We start from the raw sequence: 20,273 nt of genomic DNA, 5'->3' as shown, positions 1-20,273 counted from the left end.
GCTGTTTATGAGGATGAAAAGCACGCCTTGGAGGAAAGGTGGGATAGAAGCATAACGAATAATAGAGACTCTGCCATTTAGAGCGGGATTTAGGTACAGCTTCCCATGGCCCCAGCCTGACTGTGGGGAAGTGAGCAGGCTTACAAGGAGACTGTTCTCTGTTTGCTAGATCCGGTGAGGTTACACCACTTCAGGTCGCCAAGAACATTATTGCCACGTTGGAAGATAACGAGAGGTCCAGTCTCCCCCTCCAAGCAATCGTTCAGTGGGACCGCAAAGAGATCCTCAAAGTAGGTGGGCCGAAGCTGTGCTACTTTACTTAAAGGGCTCATCTAAACATTACGCAGGTGGCGCTGTGGGATAAACCACAGAGCCTAGGACTTACCGATCAGAAGGTTGGCGGTTTGAATCCCCGTGACGGGGTGCGCTCCCGTTGCTCAATCCCTGCTCCTGCCAACCTAGCAGTTCGAAAGCACGTCAAAGTGCAAGTAGATGAATAGGCACCGCTCCAGCAGGAAGATAAACGGCGTTTCCGTGCGCTGCTCTGGTTCGCCAGAAGTGGCTTAGTCATGCTGGCCACATGACCTGGAAGCTGTATGCCGGCTCCCTCGGCCAGTAAAGCGAGATGAGCGCCGCAACCCCAGAGTCGGTCACGACTGGACCTAATGGTCAGGGGTCCCTTTACCTTTACCTAAACATTACACCAGTGGTTCGTTTCCCAAGGCTGTGGTTTACCACACTGGTGTGGCAGAAGAGGATAGCAAGTGTGGAGGGAAGGTTCAAGGACAATCAAAGAGACATTTCAGTGTAATTTAGTATAATATCAACATAATTTATTTATAAAAGGTTAGTTTCAGCCAAAGGCGACTCTGGGGTTGTGGCGCTCATCTTGCTTTCTGGCTGAGGGAGCCGGCGTTTGTCCATAGACAGCTTTCTGGGTCGTGTGGCCAGCATGACTAAACCGCTTCTGGCGCAACAGGACACAGTGGTGAGTGCCAGAGCGCACAGAAATACCATTTACCTTCCCACCAGAGCGGTACCTATTTATCTACTTGCACTTTGACGTGCTTTCAAACTGCTAAGTTGGTAGGAGCTGGGACAGAGCAACGGGAGCTCACTCCGTCATGGGGATTCGAACTGCCGACCTTCCGATCGGCAAGCCCAAGAGGCTCAGTGGTTTAGACCACAGCGCCACCCGTGTCCCTACACACACACACACACACACACACACAGTATCCATGTTATAGCAACAGGGGTAGGCAACTTAAGCCCGGGGGCCGGATGCAGCCCAATTGACTTCTCAATCTGGCCCGCGGACGGTCCAGGAGTCAGCGTGTTTTTACATGAGTAGAATGTGTCCTTTTATTTAAAATGTATCCCTGGGTTATTTGTGGGGCATAGGAATTGGTTCATTCCCCCCCCCCATATAGTCCGGCCCACCACATGGTCTGAGGGACGGTGGACCGTCCCACAGCTGGAAAAGGTTGCTGACCCCAATACAGCAGCTGGATGGAGCATGGTGTTGATAATGCCAGGGTTGCAGGTTTGATCCCCATATGGGACACCTGCATATTCCTGCATTGCAGGGGGTTGGAGTAGATGATCCTCAGGGTCCCTTCCAATTCTACGCTTCTTTGCTTCTGTGCCTCTCTTTGAGAACCTCAGCTATTTTTCTACAGTTCTCCACAACATATTGTTGTGAGCAGGGATTTTAAACTCTTGACAAAGATGTAAGATCAGAAAAGAGAAAGGCTTCTTTGTGGGGATGAGATGCGTTTGTTTCTCTCAAGTGAGACTTCGTATAAATGAGATGGCTCAGCAAAAGCAAGCGCCACACCTCTCCTTTAGTTTGTATACCTACTTAAGTTACATATGTAAGAGGCCCGTTTATCATTATATTTGGGGAAGGATTCATATTCTTCTGTAGCTACATTGTTTTTTACTTTTATCATCATATTATAAAGTAGTTGTGTTCTGTGTTATAAATCAAGCTTGTTCCTTTCTTCTTTCCAATGTATTTTGTATCAGGGGGAAAAAATCAGTGTGGTGCGAGCAAATTTTTGTTCTGAAAATGTGGAGGAAAAAAAAGTTTGAGAACCACTGCATTCATTGCAGCTTTTGGCCAGGGGGAAGGAGGGTCTGATTATTCCCTGTTCAGGGAAGTTTTTAGTGTGTGACATTTTAATGTATTTTTAATCTTTCTTGGAAGCCTCCCAGAGTGGCTGGGGAAGCCCAGCCAGATGGTAGGGGTACAAATAAATTATTATTATTATTATTATTATTATTAATGCTGAAGCCTTTGAATCAGACTTCAGGTTGGGACTGCTTCGGTCTGCCACTTGTTCCTATCTCTCTTCCTGCTCAGCAATTATATTAATGAATGCTACACGACATTATAAATCTCTTCCTGCTCAGATGGCGGAGGACTCCACCGCTCGCTATCAAAGCAAGCAGACCCTCTCTCTTTTGGACGGGATCCCAGTGTGCTTGAAGGAGGAGATTAAAGTGGTAAGCACAGTCCGCTTAGTTGCCTTTGCTGAATAAGGCTGGTCTTAAGAAAGGGAGGTGGTGGTCTGCCTGAATTATAGCTGCTGGGTTTGGGATTGATCTGAAGAATCCTGTTTGGACTGCCACAGGGGGAAGAAAGGGGCAGCTTGACTGCGCTCACCAGGAATCACAGCATACAGTGGTACCTCGGGTTACATACGCTTCAGGTTACATACGCTTCAGGTTACAGACTCTGCTAACCCAGAAATAGTGCTTCAGGTTAAGAATTTTGCTTCAGGATGAGAACAGAAATCGTGCTCTGGCGGCGCAGCAGCAGTGGGAGGCCCCATTAGCTAAAGTGGTGCTTCAGGTTAAGAACAGTTTCAGGTTAAGTACGGACCTCCGGAACGAATTAAGTACTTAACCCGAGGTACCACTGTATTGCAGCTTGTGTGTTTGTTTAATGAGAGTCTTGTGACACCTTAAAGACCTAAGACGTTTATTATGAAATAGGCTTACTCGGATCACAGTCCACTTCATTAAATACAATGAAATGTAATCCTAAACTGGCGAGCGTATGAAAAGAACCAGCAGCGGAACATGAAACTCTTAATAACTTTTAATTTTTTAAAATACTTTTCAAGTTTATACATTTCACTAATTTTACAATCATTTTGACCTTTTAAAACTTGACTTGACTCCTCCTTCTTTCTGCAGTTCCTTAAATTTATATTTAATATCTTCTGCATATCCAAATTCACTTAAGTTGCTCATTTATTCACCTACTTTAAATATATACTCTTATAAAACTGCAGGTTATTACAATAACCCTGCCAATGTTCTTATCTGTTTACAATTTATCTGTAAATATCCAATAAACCATTTCCATTCTTTTATAAAAAGTTTGTTATCTTATTCTTCTGGTAAGTTTTGCCATTTCTGCATATTCCGTAAATTTTTGTATCCATTCTTCCTTTGCTGGGACCTCTGCTTCTTTCCATTTTTGGACGGGTAATATTCTTGCCGGTGTAGTAACTTACATGAATAAGTTTCTATACATTTTAGGTAGTTCTGTCCCTATAATTCCCAAGAGAAAAGCTTATGGGTTGTTTTTTTAACAAAGGTTGTTTTAAACATCCTTTTCATTTCATTATATATCACTGAAATGAAATGAGACTCTTAATCTCAGGGGTGTGGGTTGGAGCTTCACGTTGGGCAAAAGATAGCCCTGTTTTTCAGGGGGTTGGACTAGATGACCCTCATGGTTCATTCCAACTCTACAATTCTGTGATTTTATATATATATATATATATATATATATATATATATATATATATATATTTCAACATACCAATTATTATACATTCCACAGAACTTCACATCTTATACAATCTTTTTGGACTTCCATCAGCACCTCTGATGATCCACCATTTTTATCATTTCTTCTGCATTTCTTAAATTCCTATTGGCTTTAACTCACAATCCACCTCTTTAACCATTTTTGCAATAATTCAAATAATTTACCTCACAAAACTTCTTGCAAACCTACAAACGTAATCTGGTCATCACAATTACTTTTCAAATAGTCCGTAAATTTACACCAGCCTTCTGTGAATCTCTGGTCCCGCAGGCTTCGAATTCTTCCGGTTAGGTTATCCAATTCTGCATAGTCCATCAATTTCATCCTCCATTCTTCTTTTGTCGGTAATTCTTCTTGCTTCCATTTTTGTGCCAATAATATTCTTGCTGCTGTCATTGAACTACAATTCTGTGATTCTATGGGGAAAAAACCTTTGATTCCCTGCATTTTTTTAGGTGCCCTATCATCACCGAAGTGGAACGCAATACCTGGGCATGGAGCCAGAAACCGAAGATGCCACTGCCGCCCAAAAACTGCGAGAGGCTGGGGCCATTATTATCGGTGTCTCAAACATGCACGAATTGGGTATTGGAACCACTGGTTGTAACCCCAACAGGTAAAGTAGCTCACATTCATTAAACGGGGGCTTGTTGATAACACTGAATGGAGCTTTCTCTTTAAAACGTGAGTGGAATAAGAAAGGTAATAAATGTGGAGCAAAGCATTATACAGTGGTACCTCGGGTTAAGTACTTAATTCGTTCCGGAGGTCAGTTATTAACCTGAAACTGATCTTAACCTGAAGCACCACTTTAGCTATTGGGGCCTCCTGCTGCCGCTGCGCCTCCGGAGCACGATTTCTGTTCTGATCCTGAAGCAAAGTTCTTAACCCGAGGTACTATTTCTGGGTTAGCGGAGTCTGTAACTGAGGCGTATGTAACCTGAAGCGTATGTAACCTGAGGTACCACTGTATTGGAATGCTCAAGTTAAAAGGTTGGTGAATAATTTTGGTCAAAAGGGACCAGACAAAGTCTGAATTGCGATTATGTTTAGAACCACTAGCTATCGCTGTCAGCAGTAAAACTCACTTTAAAGGAAGAGACGTGAAAAAGGAAGAGTTTAAAGTAAGTCTTTATGGTATTAACACTGAATTGTGTGGTTCCTTAAATGATAGTATGTGTGGTGTTGTTGTGAATTAAATTTGTATACCACCCTATACCTGCAGGTCTCTGGGCGGTTCACAGGGTAAAATCGCAATATAAAAACAAAATGTATAATAAAAATAAAAGCAAGAATGACCCAATAACCCCGCTGCCCACTAAAGAGAAAATAGAAGGTATTGGAATTTGAGGAGACTGCCTTTTACCATTTGCATAGTCTCTGCCCAGTGCACCCACTGCTGAGGTCTCGGTGGCTCTGTGAGGCTAGGCCAGTGGTTTCCAACATTTTTGGCCATGCCCTACCTATGCAGGCTGTGCAGCTTTCGCTGAAGCTAGGAGAGCAAGAGGGATTGGTGCACACCGATCCCTCTTGCTCTCCTGGCTTCAGGGATAGCCTTCCGAAGCCTCCTGAGCAGAGCGGGAGTGCTCTGTTTCTCCTCCCGCTTTGCTGGAGAGGCGCTGAGCAGAGAGGGAGAGAACATTTTTTTTCTTGTTCTCCTCCTCTAAAACTAGGTGCGTCTTATGGTCGGGTGCGTCTTATAGAGCGAAAAATACAGTACTTATTACAGTGGTACCTCAGGTTAAGTACTTAATTCGTTCCAGAGGTCCGTACTTAACCTGAAACTGTTCTTAACCTGAAGCACCACTTTAGCTAATGGGGCCTCCTGTTGCCGCCGGAGCCCGATTTCTGTTCTTATCCTGAAGCAAAGTTCTTAACCTGAAGCACTATTTCTGGGTTAGCGAGTGTGTAACCTGAAGTGTATGCAGTCTGAAGCGTATGTAACCTGAGGTACCACTGTACTCAAAAAATGAACTCCTATTCACGTGGAAGAAACCTAAAAGCCCATTAACTTGGTCTAACTCATTCTTGAATTGCCCCCTTTAAAAATCAAATTGCCCCCGTGTGGGGCGTGTGCCCCACATTGGGAACCACGGGGCTAGGTAGAGCATGGAGACTGGGTGCCATACCTCGTGGCCTCTGCCTTGAACCTCACCTGTGTGTCAGGATGTTGAGATCCTTCGCTTCCTCCAACGGTCTTGGCTGCACTGCCTTCAGAATCTTTCTCTGTCTCCCTCCAGATACCACGGTACGGCGAGGAACCCCTACAACCCCCAACACTTCACCGGGGGCAGCTCTAGTGGGTCAGCAGCAGCCGTGGCTTCAGGTGAGGTTGTCCAATGAGTTGGGGAGGCGGGAAGAAGGAGAGCGGCAGTTCAACAGAGGCATCGATCGGTTCCCTTGTGCCCTTGGCAAGGAAATCTATCCCCTGTACACAGAGGCGTAGGAAGGTCAGGTGGTACCTGGTGTGGAAAATTTCTTGTCACACCCCCCCCCCCACACACATTGATTTTTGTTTGCCTGCAAAAATGGTTTTACGTTATTTCATATTTTCTTACAAAGGAATGTGGATTCTGGGCGACTGTGGACAGATACTTAAATCTACATGATGGGTTGTGTTTTGGCTCCACTGAATTGAAATTTTAGCCTTCACGACATATAAAAATGGCCAAGTAAACAATTATTTTCGTGGAGGAGGGTCAAGATATTAACTGATATGCATGAAATTTCAAATATGGCTGTATAATCCCTAGTGTAGTAAGATGAGACCTTTGGAGCAGGCATTAAAAAAAAAGAAGTTTTTTTATAATTATAATTATTTTTTATTTCCAAAACAGAAAAAAGAAAAATTACAAACATCAAATTCAACATCCATATTCATTTTCTAACATAAACCTATTATATAATTAACCAAATTAAAATATACCTAATTACTATAAACTTCTTTGCTGTATACAAATACAACACAGTTAGAAATTTTATATTAAAGCTTTTATATTATAATAATATTTTAAATTCCCCTATACCCCCCATTCCTTCACCCATGTGTGATCTCATTTTTATTTTTTTTTACTTCTTCCGTCTTGTTGTGTTGTTATAATTTAATCATTGCGCAGCTGATTTTTTTATTGTTTGCTTGCTTACCCCTCATGTTTTACACGTTATCTATTAATATTCTAGTTCCGGAACCATATTTTTTCATATATTCCTTCACTCCCTCCCACTCTTTAATTATTCTCTGATTTGAATGGCCTCTAATAGTTGCCGTCAATTTTGCCATTTCCATAAACTCACAGAGTTTACTTTGCCATTCTAATAAGGATGGTATTTTATGAACCACCCTAGTAGGGCAGTAATCATTCCTTGATAATTTGTCACCCCCTCCTTGATGGAACCCGGGGCAGAACGCCCCCCCCCCCTTCCTACGCCCCTGCCCATATACATACCACCACAATGGACCAGAAACTCAACAAGTTTGCTTTACATAACCTTTTGCACTCCATCAGTGATAGAGCTGGGCGATAGCTGGTTATTGCCAGCTAAATATCACAATATCTCAATATATCATGATATATATCGGCAGCAGTGGAGGGCATTGCTGGGCCTCCCCGCGGCGGCAGAGGGTCCCACCATACCTCCCTGCAGTGGCAGGTGTGCCACGCTTCCCTGCAGCAGCAGGGGCCTTCCCATGGAGGCAGAGGGTCCCGCCATAACTCTCTGCAGCGGCGGGGTCCCTTCCAACTTTACAGTTCTGTGATTCTGAGGAGATTGTGTGGGGGAATGCAGAACTAGATGGTTTCCCTGAACGGAAGGCTCGTAATTCTGCTTCTTTTTGTAGGCCTTTGCCCGTTGGCTCTTGGTACAGATGGGGGCGGCTCGGTGAGGATCCCTGCGTCTTTCTGTGGCATTGTGGGACTCAAAGGTAATCTTCTTCTTTGGAGATCACTCGTAGCCGAGTAAGATTGCCTTCCATAAACACGGTTTTAACAGTGAGTCTGTAAGTGACTGTGGAGACCAATTATGGATCCACACGTCCTTCCACAGTGGGGACATAGGTTTCCGGGCAGGAGTTGATCACGGTGAGGGTTTGCCAAGCATGCCTTCCTCTTAGCACGTTTCTCCCTTTCATCCTGAGTTTGAGCGTTTTCAAAGCCCATGACACCTGGTAAAGGCTGTTCTCCAACTGGAGCGCTCGCAGGCCAGTGTTTCCCAGTTGTTGGTGTTTATACTACATTTTTAAAGATTTGCCCTGAGAGAGTCTTTAAACTTCTTTTGTTGACCACCAGCATTACGCTTTCCATTTTTAAGTTCAGAATAGAGTAGTTGCTTTGGAAGATGATAATTGGGCATCTGCACAACATGACCAGTCCAGAGGTACCAACGCACCATTAACCAATTAACTGTAGCGAGAGGTCTAACTAGAGATGGATAATTCTCTGTTTATCATGAGAGCCAGCCGTGGCACCACAGCCACCGCGGGAGCTTCATGGCTGAGCAGGGATCAAATCCAGCACTCCATCCAGGGTACTAAGACCCTTGCTTGGTTTGGTGCTTGAAGCAGGGGAAGGAGAATATGATGCCCTTCCATATTTCCCCTTCTGCAGGCTGCTGCTTGGAGCCTGGCATGATCCATCGCTCAGGCCAGACTAGCCTCTGGCCTCTCCTTTTGGCCACCTGCTACTTCATCATGCCTCTAATCCACTTGCTTTGTGTCATCTGAAGGTACCTTTGGACGCACCAGTGAATTTGGCTGTCACCCTCTCTCATATTCTACCGTAAGCCTTGGTAAGAAGGAGGTTTTTGGAGTTGTCTGTCTAGCTGAAGAAAGTGTGTGTGCACCTGCTGAAAACTTGTTCCGTCATGCCTTTGCAGGCAGTTAAGAAAATAATAATAATAATAATAATAATAATAATAATAATAATAATAATATATTATTTGCACCTCGCCCATCTGTCTGGGTTTTCCCAGCCACTATGGGTGGCTTCTAACAAAGATTAAAAATACATAAAAATGTCACACATTAAAAACTTCCCTAAACAGAGCTGCCTTCAGATGTCTTCTAAATGTCAGGTAGTTGTTTTCCTCTTGGACATCTGACGGGAGGGCGTTCCACAGGGCGGGCACCACTACCGAGAAGGCCCTCTGCCTGGTTCCCTGTAACTTTGCTTCTTGCAGTGAGGGAACTGCCAGAAGGCCCTCGGAGCTGGACCTCAGTGTCCAGGCAGAATGATGGAGGTGGAGACGCTCCTTCAGGTATACTGGGCCAAGGCCGAAATAAAAAAATTCCTTCCTGTAGCACCTTAAAGACCAACTAAGTTAGTTCTTGGTATAAGCTTTCGTGTGCATGCACACTTCTTCAGATACACTGCCGCTTAGGGCTTTAAAGGTCAACACCAACACTTTGAATTGTGCTCGGAAACATACTGGGAGCCAATGTAGGTCTTTCAAGACCGGTGTTATGTGGTCTTGGCGGCCGCCCCCAGTCACCAGTCTAGCTGCCACATTCTGGATTAGTTGTAGTTTCCGGGCCACCTTCAAAGGTAGCCCCAAGTAGAGCGCATTGCAGTAGTCCAAGCGGGAGAGAACAGAGCATGCACCACTCTGGCGAGACAGTCTGTGGGCAGGTAGGGTAGTTGGCTGGTTTCCGATTTTAATTTTGTATATCATTTTCTTAAAATTATATGACTTCCAGGTTTTTTTAATGAGTAGTGGCATGTTTATAAATAGATTAAAGCTTGAAATAGATTAAAGTGAACAAGCTGTCTTCCAGAGAGGAGCTCATGCCTGGCCTTTTTGGGTCAGTGTGAGCTGGCAGCTAAATCAAGGTTTGGTTTAGCATGTTGTAACCAGGACCTGTTGCAAAAGTGGCTTCTGTATACCTGAAGGAGCATCTCCACGCCCATCGTTCTGCCCGGATACTGAGGTCCAGCGCTGAGGGCCTTCTGGCGGTTCCCTCATTGCGAGAAGCGAGGTTACAGGGAACCAGGCAGAGGGCCTTCTCGGTACTGGCACCTGCCCTGTGGAACGCCCTCCTATCAGATGTTAAGGAAATAAACAACTATTTGACTTTTAGAAGACATCTGAAGGCAACCCTGTTTAGGGAAGTTTTTAATGTTTAATGTTTTGTTCTGTTTTTAGTGTTCTGTTGGGAGCTGCCCAGAGTGGCTGGGGAAACCCAGCCAGATGGGCGGGGTATAAATAATAACATAATGATGATGGTAATGATGATTATGGAGAGCTTAACCACAATCCTGGATTTGGATGACATGCTAAACCGGACTTTTGGCTTAGCTGCTGTGGTGCACTGATCTGAATAGCAAAACAGCTGCAGTCTCCGAAGCTGTGGTTTGGCTTAGTGTGATCTGTGAATTTGGGGTGTGTGTGTGTGTGTGTGTGTGTGTGAGAGAGAGAGAGAGAGAGAGAGAGAGAATCTGTGTCTACCATATTCCTGAGAACACAGGCAGCTTTCTATATGAACTGGAAACTTGCTTGTTGTTAATGTACTTTCTTATTTCACTGTATAATATAAAACAGAGAGAACAATTATAGCACCATACGAAGATGAAGCTCCCACGTCGCCTGCCACGTCAAACCCTCACACATTCTTCCGTCCACCTGAAAGGGGTTGGGATAAGGTGGTGGAACAGACTGCGCCACATCAGATTATATACGTGCAGCCAATTGATTCCGATGCTCCACACATATAACTCCCTGCAGATAAAAAAATAAAAAAAATTCCTTCCAGTAGCACCTTAGAGACCAACTAAGTTTGTTATTGGTATGAGCTTTCGTGTGCATGCACACTTCTTCAGATAATTGGTCTTACAGGAAAAAGCAAGGGGTGAGATGGCTAAAAATAGCTTTATCGTGTATAATGTGAGAAGAATCCAATGTCTCTATTCAGACCAGGTCTCTCCATGGCTTTAAGTTTGGTAATAAGTTGCAATTCAGCAACTTCTCTTTCCAGTCTATTTCTGAAATTCTCTTTCTATTCAGTCTATTTCTGAAATGCATACAAAAGCTCATACCAATAACAAACTTGGTGTCTAAGGTGCTATTGGAATGAATTTTTTTATTTTGTTTTGACTACAGCAGACCAACATGGCTACCTACCTGTCCCTGCAGATAGAAAGCTAGCACATGGGGCGGGGGACAGTTCCAGCTAGAACCTTGGCCTGCTGTGATTTTTTTCTACTTGCAAGGTCTTTCTTTTATTTTATAAGGATCCAGAATGCAAGTTCTCCCCCCCCCCTTTTTTTTGGCTAGGCCCCTTGTCTACATCAGTGGCAGACGCGGCTGTTGCTTATGCGATCTTGGCTGGTCCTGACCCCCGCTATCCATATGGTGAGTCTTAACTGCCCATTCGTTCCCATCCGAGTAGCACGACATATCTTTTTTCCACTGCGTGCCTGTTGACGGTTCCTTTTTCACCTGTTTCAGGATTAGGCCAGCCCAAACCATCCCTCTCTGGAGTCCTCACACCTGATCTGAAGGACTTGAAGTTGGGGGTTGACTGGACTTTCTTTAAGGTGCCTGTTTACCTCTTCGTTTCTCTTGCATCCTTCATCTACATGCAGCTGCTAGGAGAGATCATCAGGGGGTTTGGGCTGGGTGTCCATCAATATGTGGATGATACCTAGCTCTACCTCTCTTTTAAATCAGAACCAGTGAAGGCTGTGAAGGTCCTGTGTGAGTGTCTGGAGGCGGTTGGAGGATGGATGGCAGCTAACAGATTGAGGTTGAATCCTGACAAGACAGAAGTACTGTTTTTGGGGGACAGGAGGCGGGCAGGTGTGGAGGACTCCCTAGTCCTGAATGGGGTAACTGTGCCCGTAAAGGACCAGGTGCTCAGCCTGGGAGTCATTTTGGACTCACAGCTGTCCATGAAGGCGCAGGTCAATTCTGTGTCCAGGACGGCTGTCTACTGGCTTCATCTGGGACGCAGGCTTAGACCCTACCTGCCCACGGACTGTCTGGCCAGAGTGGTGCATGCTCTAGTTATCTCTCGCTTGGACTACTGCAATGCACTCTATGTGGGGCTACCTTTGAAGATGACCCGGAAACTACAACTGATCTAGAATGCGGCAGCTAGACAGGTGACTGGGAGTGGCCACTGAGACCACATTGAAAGACCTACATTGGCTCCCAGTACGTTTCTGAGCACAATTCAAAGTGTTGGTGCTGACCTTTAAAGCCCTAAACGGCCTTGGTCCAGTATACCTGAAGGAGCGTCTCCACCCCCATCGTTCTGCCTGGACACTGAGGTCCAGCACCGAGGGCCTTCTGGCGGTTCCCTCACTGCGAGAAGCCAAGATCTTCAGAATGTTGCTTCCTGGGTGTTACATGAGGGATTCCGGGCACTTCATGCAGCTCTTAATCTCAGGATCATGAGTCTGAGTTCCAATTGTTGGGCAAAAGATTCCAGCATTGCAGGGGGCTGAGTCAGGTGGCCCCGGGGTCCCCTTTCAGCTGTATAATTCCATGTCCCCTAAGGAGATGTAAGGCCACCCTATGACTCTGTCACATGACTGGGAACGTGGTGGGTGCCATAGACAAGAGGAGGAGAAAAGTTCTTTAATTGTGGTTCCGCAAAGGTAGATCCTTGGGAATAACTCTTTTTTTTTTTTTGCTTGTCTGCCAGGCATGTGATGCTGAAATCCTAGCCACCTGCCAGAAAGGTAAATCATTCATAATGAACTGAAAAAAATGTTTAAAAGTACTTTCCCAAAAAACAAACAAACCCAGAGTCCTTTTTGTTGGGAAGAACTCAGAAGGAAATTCCCAGATGTCAGAAAATGTTATTTATGTATGGCACCACCGCGGTTTGTGTTTTGTTAGCCCCAAAATGGAAAATGAGCGAAGTCCCAACCAGAGAAGATAGGCAACTTAAATGGATGGAATACGTGCAGCTTGCGGACCTAACATATAGAATAAGAGAACAAGAAGAACATATGTTTAAAGAAGATTGGAAAATGTTTATTGAATATATGGAGGAAAATTGTGTTTTATTTGAAAACGTGGGCAGCATTAAGATAAATTCAACCGTGTAAATAAGTTTTGACAGATGTAACAATGGAATACTGAATGGTTTAGTTTATATAAAATATGCCGGGATTCATGCTGTGCAAAATGAATCATGGAAAGAGAGGAAGTCATTGATATTTTAAGTGAATATTCTAAAATGTAAAACAGAAATTTAATTTAAAAAAACCCCTCAAAAAAGAAAGCAAGGCAAACTACATCCCAGATTTGCTGAAACAAATGGGGACACTTGTTAGGCTATTAAGTTTCGCTTATTTCCCTCCCCCACCCCCTGGCGGCGGCTGCCACTGATGATCAGCTGTGAAGTTCCTAGAAGGTTTAGGTGCCTCCGTGGTTGATGTGTCCCTGCCAGAACTGGAGGAGATCCGAGTGGCTCATGTGATCTGCATCCTTAGTGAGATGAGAGATTTCCTGCAGCCTGACTTCAACAATTCCTTTGACCAAATGGTAAGTGGAGGGCTGACTTGGAACTGTAGTCCCAAAACAGCCAGAGACTCAAGTTTGGGAAACCCTGGGATAGATTGTGAAGCCGCATCTTCCTCGCCAGGGCCACCAATTAACCACAGTTTCTCCAAACACAGAAATGGTGCTTTCCCCCCCTTGCTTACTGCACTGAGTGGCACGTGAACTGGCCTAGCAGTTCCCATATTCCTTTCCGTTTTGGCCCTGCGGAGATTGCGACACACCTTGCTCGACGAGGAGGAGGAAAACACATCTGCACATGGCTCAACTCTGCCTGTATCTGTGCCTTTTTGTCTCTGTTCTCTGGCGGAAGGTTGTGTGTGTAGAGGGGTCTTAACTTCAGCATAGCTCTGTGCCGTTACAATATCTACATGTCTGTTCTAGGTGGGCAGGTTGTCCATGACTATTTAGGATTAGGGTTTACCCCCATGTTTCTTCCTTTTCCAGAATCTGGAGACTCGTCTTAATCTTGCAATCGCTTCTCAGTTCACAGCTCTGGATTATATTAAGGTAAAAGGCAATTAATTGCAAGATTGCACCATTATTATTTGCTGTATTACCGTAGGGTATGCTTTCCTGTCTTCCCCATGGACTCAATTCCCACTTGTGTTTGCAGGCAAATCGGCAGCGGAGCCGCACCATGGCCCTTCTACAACAGATGTTTGCGAATGTGAACTGTCTTATTACCCCAGGTATCTAATGCCAGCTGAATTTAACACTATTTATATCAACTTGTAGGGGCTTTATTGGCCTGATTTGCTTCCCGTCCTGCATGTGCTCTGGTCTAAATTAAAATGTTTTCATACTGAGTGTAGTAGCGCCTGGCCAAATGTTGTTGGGTGCTTTAAATGCAGCAGGGCATGAGGTCATCATGAGGTTCCTAGAGAGAGGTGGTGTATGTTTTGTGACTGGTTGGTATGACCTCTGTCTGCGTATGTTAAAAAAAGGAAGTTATATGTGTTGTCACCTACCAGGTGTTGAATCTCTAAAATGGGCACATTTCGTAAGCCATCTTCTACATGTGTAATGCCCTCGCCCTATAAGGCATATCAAGGGAGATTTGAACTGTAATTTGTGGCTTGGCTCACTTTCTTGGTGTTTTTACTCCCCTGGGCACCTTTGGGAGGAAGAAGGGGATATAAATTAAATAGGTAAAGAAAAATATGGATTTATGTCATAAAACGTATATACTAAAAAAAACAACTGGCCTAATGCAGCCAGAAATATGCTAAAGATTTTTTGCTGAACTAGGTGAATTAAAACGGTACTTAGATGGCAGAACATGCACTTTGTATGTGTATCATTTCAGATTCAATCCATAGCGCCTGTTTAAAGGATTTCTGCTTTGCAGGCAGATTTCATCTGCATAAAAATGTTTTTTTTTTGCTTTTGACCTCACATCCCTTTTTCATTATCTGTTTTTTTTTTAATTTAAAGTTTTCAACATACAGTGCAATAAAAGTTGAACTAATCTAAATAGAGAAGAAAAGAAAAAAGCAAAAGAAGAGAGAAAGATAAAACAAAGAGAGAAAATAAGAGGGAAAAGAGAGGGAAAAATATAAAAATACAGAACCCTCTGTCAGGGGTAGATTTTTAACCCTTATCTCATACAAAAGGGAGAGGACCCTCCCTGCTCTCACTTGGGAGCTTCCATTTCTTCTCCCAGTCTTCCATCCTGGGAGTTCTTCCCTTCCCTGCCTCTCTCGCTGGGTCCTTCATCAGTCACCTTCCTGGGAGTAAATTGCAGTTTTCAGTAAATTTTGGCTTTCAGAACCAGCTCAGCTAAGTCTTATGTGTGGCATAAAGGTAAAGGGACCCCTGCCTGTTAGGTCCAGTCGCGGACGACTCTGGGGTTGCAGTGCTCATCTTGCTTTACTGGCTGAGGGAGCCGGTGTACAGCTTCCGGGTCATGTGGCCAGCATGACTAAGCCACTTCTGGCAAATCAGAGCAGCACACGGAAATGCCGTTTACCTTCCTGCTGGAGCGGTACCTAATTATCTACTTGCACTTTGACATGCTTTCGAACTGCTAGGTTGGCAGGAGCAGGGACCGAGCAACAGGAGCTCACCCCATTGCGGGAATTCGAACCGCCAACCTTCTGATCCTTTTTTACTGGGAAACAATTATGGGGGTTGACTGGAAACGTTCACAGTGAGGGATAAGAGGGACTGTTAAGAGCCTATACTTATAAAACTTATAAAAAACACCCCAAAAAACCACATCACACAAACATTTTTCTCTTGTGCAAGGTACTGCATGCTGTGCCCCAAGAATCCAGGACTCTGATCTTCTGACTGGGTGTAGCGATGTTAGGACAACTCTCCGGACCATGAGGTAAAGACATGTGTTTTTCAAAGCAAAACTGTGGCAGTGAGGAAGGAGGGCAGGATTCTAGGGAGACCTGGCTCCCTCCAAAGTGAAATTGGCCATTGGATACGTGGAAACTGAGACTTGCTTTGGTTTGCTGTCTTTGCCGTCTTAAAGAAGAAATAATGCTCTTGGGATTTTTAACACTCCATGTTGGCTGGGTTTCAGCTGATAGAAACACCCCAGTTGGCTAGACTTCTTTGATGGGAGAGAAAGGGGTTCTAGATGTGCAGCCCAAGTCATTTTCCAGGTTGACCTTCATTGCTCAACAAGTATGTATCTGCTATAGCAGGGCTGGGAGCTGCAGGCCAATGGAGGATGGGGCCAAAGGGAGAAGTGGGCATGGATGTGACCCTTGACCGGTAGGCTGCATTCAAGGCGTGCAGATGTTGGAGGGTTCTACAAACACATCTTTCCATCCAGGCAAGAAAGTAGCGGAAAAACGTTGCCTCAGGAGAGTGAGGAGAATTCTCAGGGATGATTGACACCCTGGCCGGCACTTTCTTGATCTCCTGCCCTCAGGCAGAAGATATAGAAGCATGATTAGTCGCAGCAACAGGGTAAAGAACGGCTTCTATCCATGGGCTGTTAGGCTGCTGAATGAAAAGATAACAACAGGGCAACTGACTTTCGGGTTTGGTGGGTGTGCGTCAGTAAACAAGGGGAATTAAGACTAAGAGAGCTCAGTGGGGGATGCTCGTGTAATCTCACTGTATACAAATTGTACAAGCGACAATAAAGTATTTCAGTTGTCACAGTTCACATTCCAGTACTCAAGAAGGATGTGAAGCTGGGCTGTTGAGGGATATGGTCTTAGGGCAGACTTTCCCAAACTTGGTTCTCCAGCTGTTTTTGGACTAGAACTCCCATCATCCCTAGCTAGCAGTACCAGCGGTCAGGGGTGATGGGAATTGTTGTCCAAAAACAACTGGAGAACCAGGTTTGGGAAACAATGGTCTAGGAGGGAGAGCGTGTGGCCTAGGGAGTCCTAAGGATCAGAGAAAGATGTCTGCTGGTCCACCTCTGATGTGCCCCTTCTCTCTTGATATTTGTAGGTACATGCAACTGGCCAACTTGACTGGCATCCCAGCACTGGTAATACCAGTTGGATATTCTATTTCAGGGCTTCCGATCAGCATCCAGGTAAATACGACTTTCTCTGGCTAGTAAAATGGGTAAAGGACCCCTGGATGGTTAAGTCCAGTCAAAGGTGACTATGGGGTTGTGGTGCTCAGGCCGAGGGAGCTAGCATTTGTCCAGACAGCTCTCCGGGTCATGTGGCCAGCATGACTAAACCGCTTCTGGCGTAATGGAACACCGTGACAGAAGCCAGAGCGCATGGAAACGCCATTTATCTTCACACCGCAGCAGTACCTATTTATCTACTTGCACTGGTGTGCTTTCGAACTGCTAGGTTGGCAGAAAGCCGGGGCGAAGCAACGGGGGCTCACCCCGTCATGCGGATTCAAACCGCTGACCTTCCGATCACCAAGCCCAAGAGGCTCAGTGGTTGAGACCACAGCACCATCCGCTCCCTCTCTTGCTGGTACTGCCCAGGCGGCTGGCACCTCTCATAGCTCATCCCCATACACACAGCAGAAAGAACCACATAAATTCACTCCTACCTTGGCACCTGCCTGATGCCTCTCACCCTGGTTCCTCTCAAATGTGGCAACGAGGATGAGAGTTTGCCCCTTCCTGGCCAAGGATCACGTGTGCAGCTCTGGAAGCTGGTTTGTTTTCCTCTGAAAAGAGGGGTGCTCTCTGGTCACATTTTATATTACTGCAGGGTCCTACTGAAATGTATGTAGGCCTCTTCCTCCTGCTTCTTGGCCAAGCAGCCCTTGGCTGGTTGTGTTTCAACAGTGACCAAATACTAGATATGTTAGGCAGACGTAAAATGCTAACGCCACGTAACAATGGAAATGCAACTACCTCATTCTTTTTCACACACCATCGTATAGGATGAAATACATCCTCTGGCAGGTGTGGTAGCTCAAAAAAGACACATTTACCCCCATGGTTTGTTAGGATACACGCAGGAGAACCTTCCAAATGAGAACATTCAAAGGGTGTGATTTTGAAGAACGCAAGAGCAGCCCTGCTGCAGGAAACCCAGAAGTCATCTATTCCAGCAACCCCTTCTCACAGGGACCAACCCAGAGCCATAACTTGGGGGTGGGGGTGCTAGCTGTGTTTTTTTGCCCCCAGTGGAAGTCCCCAGAGAGGTGCCATTGGGGCTCCCAGCCTGTGTGCGTGCACAAATGTGCATTGGGGTGTGTATGCCAAACTGGGTCTTTGACCCAGGTGAAATAAAGTCTAGTTTTGCCCCAATGCCAACCAGATGCCTAAGTTTCACCATTTCCTCTCTCACTATTCCAATCAGCTGGTATTCAAGTCATCCAGCCTCGGATGACCAAGGTAAACACTAGCCCTCACGGCTTGTAGCAAGTGGGGAACTGACTTTGCAGGAAGCTCCCTCTGTGGTATTCGTAATGTCTAGTTGAGCCTCCTTCAAATAGATAAGGGGCAGGTTTCTAAAATGTCAATACCGTAAAACACTGAAGAAGTTGTGCCGGTTCTCTTCCCAACCTGACTTTACTTCATATCCCAGTTCTCTTACAGCTATTAAGTCACCTTTCCCTAAACTGAGATACCTTCAGGCCCTTTCAGTTGGTCTACCTAGAGCACAAATGACCTTGATAGAGGTACTCTTCTCTTTCTCACACAGATCATGGCGAAGTGGTGGGATGAAGCACTACTGTTCCGGATTGGCCTGAAGCTGGAGCAATTTCATGGCATAACAGCAAAACCAGCCATTTATTACGACATTCTTGGGCAATAGGGCCAGCTGTCTCGAACCAATACAAAGTAAAACTTTTTTTTAAAGCGTTTGGAAGTTTTGGGTGGCTTGAGGCAGGCGAACAGGCACTTTTTCTGTGCATCAAAATCTTTGCTATTCACGGAATATTAAGTAATAACTTATTGTTTGAGTTTGGGTTGAGGTTTTAGATCTTTAGATCTACACCTACGCTACTTTGAGACTGGCCAGATTTAGGGTACCCGATCCTGAGCCAATGGATGCTCCACGGCTTAAATTACATAGAGCAGAGGCCAGCAGAAATAGGTGCTCTGAACTAATAACCCTCCAAATCAAATAGACTAAAAGCATAAATGAAAATATATCGGGGAGAATGACCATGGTTACAAAGTTCATTTTGCCTGTTTGTTTTTTAGAGGTAGAAAGGTTAATACAGAGTATTTGAACCACAGATACAGAGGAATGATGGGCCTCAGGCTTTTGCAAAAAAAACCTGCCCATCCCCACAAAATGAAACAGCATAGACAAGGTCATAGCTCATTACCTTAATATTGATCTTTTGCCATGATTATGGGGGCATTAAAGGGCTTGTTCCCATATAGGTTCTCTTACAAATGCAGTCAAAATGGTTATGGCTAGAGGGTTGCCAAGATCTTTGCACTGATGGAGACAGGATCGTTTTCTCAGAATTCAGACTAAGAGGGCTGTGTTGGGACATGCACCCATTCACAAAATTTGGCAGGTGTACAAAACCATTATACAGATGGCATACTGGTGAGGAACCAAAGAATAAATATCTATATCTATATCTATATATAAACATAGCCATCTCCACCCAGGATTTGATGAACCAGGCTGGAAGAGGGGGATAATCTGTTCGGTGCTGCATGCCATGGTTTGGGCAACTCCCCACATCTTCTCTCCCCATACCTGCCCAGTAGGAGGCCATGGGAGGAATAGACTGCTCTTGCCAGAGGTCTGAACTGATGAGTTGTGGTCTGCAGGTTGTCCTGTTAGGGCGTGTTGAATTTTGCAGCTTTCAGATTCCAAAAATGAGGGGTTCTAAAAAGTTGTAACATGAGCTGGGAATTCAAAAGATATTGTGGTTAAATAAATATAATTTAGTTTTCCTTGGTAAGGAAAGATGGTGTAAAATTGTGTAAGAAACATTAAAATGATTACTAAGTACTTGCAGTTATTTTATTTCTAATGACCTGACATTTTCAGAAAGTAAAATTGTTTGGTTTTCTGAAAGCAGTTTATGTGCTGCTTCATCAAATGCAGACTTGTAAATGTGGTCCAATCACAAAAGTAATAGAAGATTCGAATTTCTAACACCCAGAAAGGTATTTTTAAGACCCCTCACTGAAGAAATTTGCAAAAATTGAGTTTCACCCCCCCCCCCCAAAATGGCATGCCCTATTGTTCCTAGGTTATAGTTAATCGCAGTAATCCTGAGATCAGGCCAAACTGAGGCTCTGTACTTGGCCTTGTACGCTTCCTTCTGGCTAATCCTGCAGCCAAGCTGGTGCCAAATGTATTGCTCTGCTTTCCTTTGGACCACATCAGTGAAGCTAAGAGGAGGGTCTTCTTCTCTGGCCAGCCCAGGATCTCCATACACACTGCCTAGGCCTGCATCCCAGCAGATCACTTCAGATCAATTTCACCCCCAGAGGTGCACTCATTGTTTCTTGGGACAGATATGTGCCAGTAACATTTCACTTGGTCACTGG

General features: G+C 44.9%; 1 protein-coding gene across 1 annotated transcript in view; it reads left to right on the top strand.

Annotated features, from left to right (window-relative positions):
- LOC308466714 (uncharacterized protein) overlaps positions 1–19,728 on the top strand; it is a 32,815-nt gene extending 13,087 nt beyond the window's left edge. Inside the window, exons 6-20 of the mRNA XM_080987814.1 lie at positions 170–290; positions 2,416–2,508; positions 4,303–4,463; positions 6,088–6,173; positions 7,686–7,769; positions 8,570–8,632; positions 11,114–11,191; positions 11,288–11,376; positions 12,489–12,525; positions 13,188–13,336; positions 13,799–13,861; positions 13,968–14,043; positions 15,602–15,686; positions 16,775–16,862; positions 18,451–19,728. Of these exons, the coding sequence (XP_080843940.1) occupies positions 170–290; positions 2,416–2,508; positions 4,303–4,463; positions 6,088–6,173; positions 7,686–7,769; positions 8,570–8,632; positions 11,114–11,191; positions 11,288–11,376; positions 12,489–12,525; positions 13,188–13,336; positions 13,799–13,861; positions 13,968–14,043; positions 15,602–15,686; positions 16,775–16,862; positions 18,451–18,564 (1,387 nt within the window). The 3' untranslated portion in view covers positions 18,565–19,728. The remainder of the gene's footprint in view (positions 1–169; positions 291–2,415; positions 2,509–4,302; positions 4,464–6,087; positions 6,174–7,685; positions 7,770–8,569; positions 8,633–11,113; positions 11,192–11,287; positions 11,377–12,488; positions 12,526–13,187; positions 13,337–13,798; positions 13,862–13,967; positions 14,044–15,601; positions 15,687–16,774; positions 16,863–18,450) is intronic.
- Positions 19,729–20,273: the final 545 nt, after the last annotated feature.

This window comes from Podarcis pityusensis, assembly GCF_964106645.2.
Source record: "Podarcis pityusensis genome assembly, chromosome: 17".
NCBI classification, from domain to species: domain Eukaryota; kingdom Metazoa; phylum Chordata; class Lepidosauria; order Squamata; family Lacertidae; genus Podarcis; species Podarcis pityusensis.
This window is presented reverse-complemented; position numbering and strand designations above follow the sequence as displayed.